Source organism: Tupaia chinensis, unplaced genomic scaffold, assembly GCF_000334495.1.
Source record: "Tupaia chinensis unplaced genomic scaffold, TupChi_1.0 Scaffold141530_1, whole genome shotgun sequence".
Lineage (NCBI taxonomy): Eukaryota > Metazoa > Chordata > Mammalia > Scandentia > Tupaiidae > Tupaia > Tupaia belangeri.
In genome coordinates this window covers 2,166,937-2,172,085 of record NW_006201391.1, presented here as the reverse complement: position 1 = coordinate 2,172,085, position 5,149 = coordinate 2,166,937, and the positions used below count along the sequence as shown (strand labels likewise).

At 63.3% G+C, this 5,149-nt stretch overlaps 1 protein-coding gene across 1 annotated transcript in view; it reads left to right on the top strand.

Annotated features, from left to right (window-relative positions):
• Nucleotides 1–5,149, top strand: part of CACNA2D4 (calcium voltage-gated channel auxiliary subunit alpha2delta 4) — a 160,946-nt gene that overhangs the window by 1,493 nt on the left and 154,304 nt on the right. The window contains exons 2-4 of the mRNA XM_006163246.3: nt 1,869–1,950; nt 2,411–2,527; nt 4,504–4,563. Coding sequence (XP_006163308.1) covers nt 1,869–1,950; nt 2,411–2,527; nt 4,504–4,563 — 259 coding nt within the window. The remainder of the gene's footprint in view (nt 1–1,868; nt 1,951–2,410; nt 2,528–4,503; nt 4,564–5,149) is intronic.

Below are 5,149 nucleotides of genomic sequence, written 5' to 3'. Positions count from 1 at the left end.
CCAGGCGTCCTCTGCCCGCCCGAGGCTGTTCCCGACGAGGTCTCAGAGACACCCATGTAGTCAGAACACCACCTGCCCTTGTCCCCAAGTCCCAGGGCCTCCGGGAACTCTGCTCTGCTGGCTTTCAGACACCCGAGACCGCGCCTTCCCCCTGCCCAGAGGTGCTGGTGCTCCCAGCATTTGCGTCCCTCACGGTCCCCTGCGCACTGTTCCTGCAGAGCCCATCTTCCTCAGAACCCCAGGCCCTGCCCGAGGACGAGCGACTCCCGGGCCTGCCACTTCCTCTGGGACTCTCAGACCCAATGCCTAGGGACCCCTCTTCCTGAGCGCCACGTGAGGTTTGAGATGAAGTTTGTGTCTCTCAAGACACAATGCTGGACCAGCAGTGGGGGTAATGGCTATGTCGCTGGACTCCCATGTAGTTGACCGCGGTTTGAGTCCCAGACCCAGTGGCTTAAACTCACACTGGGCGCGTGTGCGTGCGTGCCCAAGATCCCGAGGGGAGAATGGAGGAGAAGGGATTGCGGCGTGGCCATCCCCCCTAGGGGGTGATTTCTCGCTTTCTGTCTCTCTGTCTCTCTCTGGTGAGTGCACGCGCCCTATAGCAAAAACCTCTCCAAAAAAAAAAAAGAAAAAGACACAATGCAAGCAGTGCCTTCTGGAGCTGCGCAGTGCCCATCACACCCCGTGTCAGCAGCCCTGCCATGGGAACATCGCATTCGAGAGGGCCCAAGCTACGGTCACCACCTCCCGCCCTCCCCAGCCTCCCTGACACTCAGCCTCATTCACTGACGCCGTCAGCTCAGCAGCCCAGGCTGGGATCCCGGGGTCCTTTTTGAAGCCTCCAGTTGTTTGCTGGGCTAACCTCTACCAAGCTTCCAACGCTGACTCAGATCCTGCCCTGCCAGGGAGCCTCCTCGCCACCACTGCCCCTCCCCACCACCCCACCCCTCCTCACCACTGCCCTCTGCAAACTCCCCCACTGCTCCCAAACACGTGCTTTGCTACCTCTAGGCGAGGGGCCAAGGTTTACGAAGGCGAGGGCTGGGTGTCGCTTTAGGCCGCGCACAAGCCTGGCATGTGACAGGACCTCAGTGAACACCCACGAGCGGCAGAGGGATGCTGGTCAGGCATGCCCTGTGCGCCCAGCCCTGGACACGTGATCTGGCCCCAGTGGTGGGGCCTGGGGCCAGATGGGAGGTCACGGCTTACCCACTGGGCTGCCCTCCCTGAGGCTGATGGGTGGCCTCCTGCCCCGTCCACCTGCCCTGGCTGAGCAGAAGTGTCTCTCGCCTGCCCCTCCCACCACCTAGCCCCACGCTCCCTCGGGTCTCAGCACAGGGGTCAGTGGTCCCCAAGGCCTTGAGTAGGAACCCGGCAGTGAACAATTCACTGGGAAGCCGCGCCTGGGCCCACACTCTTCCTGTGTCATCCTCGGGGACCTCCCCACCTGGCTGGGGCCGTCACTTTTTCCTCCTTCTCTCCTCTCCAACCTCCACCGTGGGGCTGGGCAGGCTCCATCCTGGGCTCTTATGTGGCCCTCGACACTCAGCAGGAGACCCAGCCCACATCTCCAGGTCTCCAGGTCTCCCCCGGCTGGGAGACAGCTGTAGGGCAGGAGGACAGGGGCTCGGTGCCGTGTCTGGGTGTGAGTGGGTGTGTGCGTGTGCAGATTCCCGTATTCAGTACACATGTGGACACATGCACTGGTGGGTGTCCATGTGCATGGTACATGTGTGTCTGGGCCTCTATGCATGCATATACGGAGCTACATAGGAGTCCGAGTGCGTGTGTGTGTGTGTGGCTGCCTGTGCGTCTGTGCACGTGTCTGTGTACCCTGTGTGTGACACGTGCATTGATGGTGGCAGGGTGAAGCTGTGGGCAGACACCTTCGGCAGGGACCTGTACAGCACCATGTCCAAGTACTCGGGCTCCCTCCTGCTGCAGAAGGTCAGTGCCCCTCCCCAGGAGCTCACGGCGGTCTCCCCTGGCTCTCCTGGGCTCGCTGGGTCAGACGTCCCCACCCAGAGCCGCTGGGCAGTCAGGACGTGAGGGCCACAGTGATATGTGCGGGCCATCACGCCGCCTGTCCCGGTGCTGGGGCTCAGGGTCCCCTCAGCGTGGCGAGCGGGGTCTCAGGAGCAATGTGAGTCCTGTCCCTGCCCAGCGTCCCCAGAGCACTGGCTGTTGACCTCATCCACTCCCCCATGAAGGCAGTTGCCTGGAGCACCTGGAAGGGGGCGTCCGAAGGCAATTATTCCTGGGAGAATATTCAAGGAGAGGACCCGTCCTTGCCTCTGGTGGCGTCCAGAAGGCTTGGCGTGCGCACCCTTGGCGGGGTGGGGGTGGGGTGGCTGTGCCCGGGCCAAGTCCCGCCAGGCCACGTGCTGCCTCGCTCTCCCCTGAGCAGAAGTACAAGGACGTGGAGTCCAGCCTGAGGATCGAGGAGGTGGACGGCCTGCAGCTGGTGAGGAAGTTCTCGGAGGACATGGAGACCATGCTGCGGAGGAAGGTCGAGGCTGTCCAGGTGGGCCAGCCCTGTGCAGGGCGACTCTGCCCCTCGCCCCGCACCTCTCCCCACACTGCTGCATGTCCCTTCATTAGCAGGAAGGGTCCTTGCCCAGTGAGTCCCTGTAAGAGGAGCCAGCAGGCAGCAAGAGGAGTGTGTGGGGCAGGGCGGGGGCGTAGTGTGGGGGGAGTGCAGCTAGGTGGGGGGAGGTGAAGCCAGTGCCCTCCCTCTCCCTGTTTCTTTGACAGAAGGGACCATCCTCCGTGGTCCCAGTGGGCTGAGGCAGCCTGGGCAGCAGAGGGGCCCATAGTGATGGGCCTTGTGCTCTGGCACCTGTCACTGACACCCGCAAGCCTGCCAGGCCCTTCTCAGTAATCAAGTGTCCACCGTGGATGCCCTTGGGACCTGGTGATACAACCGGTAGATCCAGGGCACAGCCAGGATCGGGCCACCCAGGAGCAGTGCAGTCACTGCAAGGACTCTGCCCCCGCCATGCCCTTACAGGGAGACCAGGCAGGTAGCGGACAGGAGACGGGGCAGGGCGTGGGCTGTGGGAGGAGGCCAGCAGCTGGAGAGGGTGAGCTGCCGCCAGCGTCTCCTCATTGCCCCGGTCATGACCCAGCACCTTGGAGGAATCCGGTGGCAAAGTCCTACTGCAGGCTGAGGGGCAGGGGACCTTGGCAGCAGGAACTGATGAGAAGGCACTTAGGGACCCTGAGCTCACCTGGGCCCTGCATCCCAGGGATGGCTGGACAGGAAGTCCCACATGGAATACCTCCCCCATCAGTCAGCGAGCGGTTAGCAGGGAACACGTTACCTGGGGCCTTGTCCTGGTGGCGCCAGAGCAGCGAGCAGACAGGCTCCCCCAGAGGCCAGGGTCCGGCCTTCTGGGACTCTGTTCCTCTGGGCCCTTCTGCAGACTCAGACGTGGAAAGCCAGCGAGTAAGTGCTTGGTCTGCAGCCTTCTTGGAGCCCCTGCTCCTGTGTGGGGCCACGGGGTCCACAGGCCTCCCGTGAGGAGACCCGTGAGGAGCCTCTGCAAAGCAGCTGACATGGTCTGCCCTGTGGGATTTCTTCAGCACAGCCTGGGACCTGGGGGCTGAGCAGGAGGCAGGGCCCACGCTGCCCATGCTGCAGTTGCACTGACAGGCTTCGCACACACACACACACACACACACACACACACGGGCACACGCGCTAACAGGCTTTATTTTCAGAGCAGTTTTAGGTTAGGTCCGCAGGAAAATTGAGCAGAACGTTCCGGGGATCCCGTCGTACTGTGTCCTGCTGTACCCGTGGCCTCCCACCACCGCCGTCACGCACTGCGGTGCACTCACGCAGTTGCTGACCCGCTCACACACACGCAGTACCACGCAGAGCCCGTGGCCGACCTGGGCTTCTTTTTTGTAGAGGTTTTTGCTATAGGGCTCGTGTGCTCGCCAGAGAGACAGAGACAGAGAGACAGAAAGTGAGAAATCACTCCCCAGGGGGGATGGTCACGTCGCAATCCCTTCTCCTCCATTCTCCTCTCGGGATCTTGGGCACGCACGCACATGTGCCTGGCGTGAGTTTAAGCCACCGGGTCTGGGACTCGAATCGCAGTCGACTACATGGGAGTCCAGCGACATAGCCATTACGCTAACTGCTGGTCCCAACCTGGGCCTCATTCTGATGGTACCTGCTGTGGGGTCCAACACACGGACACGGACATGCCCACCATTACCGGGTCAGGCGGATGATCCCACTGCCTGGAAGCCCCGCTGCTGGCAGCCACTGCCCTGCTCCCAGCCGCTTGGCCCTGCACACACGTGGTCACGGTCACACTGCGGAGCCCTCCCGACCGCCCCCTGCCGCGGCTGTGCCCACGCCCTAGCGGTGACCATCGCACGCGTGTGCTGCTCAGGCCCCTTTCCAGTTCCTTGGGGTACGTGATGGGTGGTCGGGTCGTGTGGGGTCCTGCCTAACTGGCTGAGGACTCTGCTTCCCTCCCTCAGAGCCTGGTGGAGGCGGCAGAGGAGGCCGACTTGAACCACGAGTTCAACGAGTCCCTGGTGGTGAGTCCTGCTCCTGTGGGGGCGTGGCTCGGCGACCGCTGTCCGTCCCAGTGAGGGCCAGGGTCACCTGAGTCTCGGACACTGGGGAGGGTGCACATGGCCATCCATCCCTCCACAGACACTTGGAGCCCTCACCCATGGGCCAGGCTGCACGCCAGCCTCTGGGTCGACGCACAGCGGCACAGCCCTGGTGCGAGGCCAGGAGCCTGAGCACACTTCAGCTCAAGGGAGAGTTCGGAGAATGTGGGGTGGCAGAGGGCTGGGCAGGCGACACACAGGGAGCAGACACAGACATGCAGGAGCCCAGGGCTGGTTGGGGAACTGGTGGGGCAGAGGCTGGGGACCGGGCGCCTGGAATGCCAGCAGGGAGTCTGGAGGCTTTGAGCAGGACACAGACATGCTGGGTGTCGCTTTAGTAAATGGGTGTGGCAGAGTGCCGTGAGAGCGAGAGGGGCACCGAAGGGGGCCTGGGGGTGGGGAGGGGTGGGAAGAGGCCTGGCCAAGGCTCCACGGCTGGACCCCAAGCGGACCCCCCCAGCACCGCGTGTAAGAGGCAGAGGTGCTGCGGGGAGGAGGAGCGCAGGGA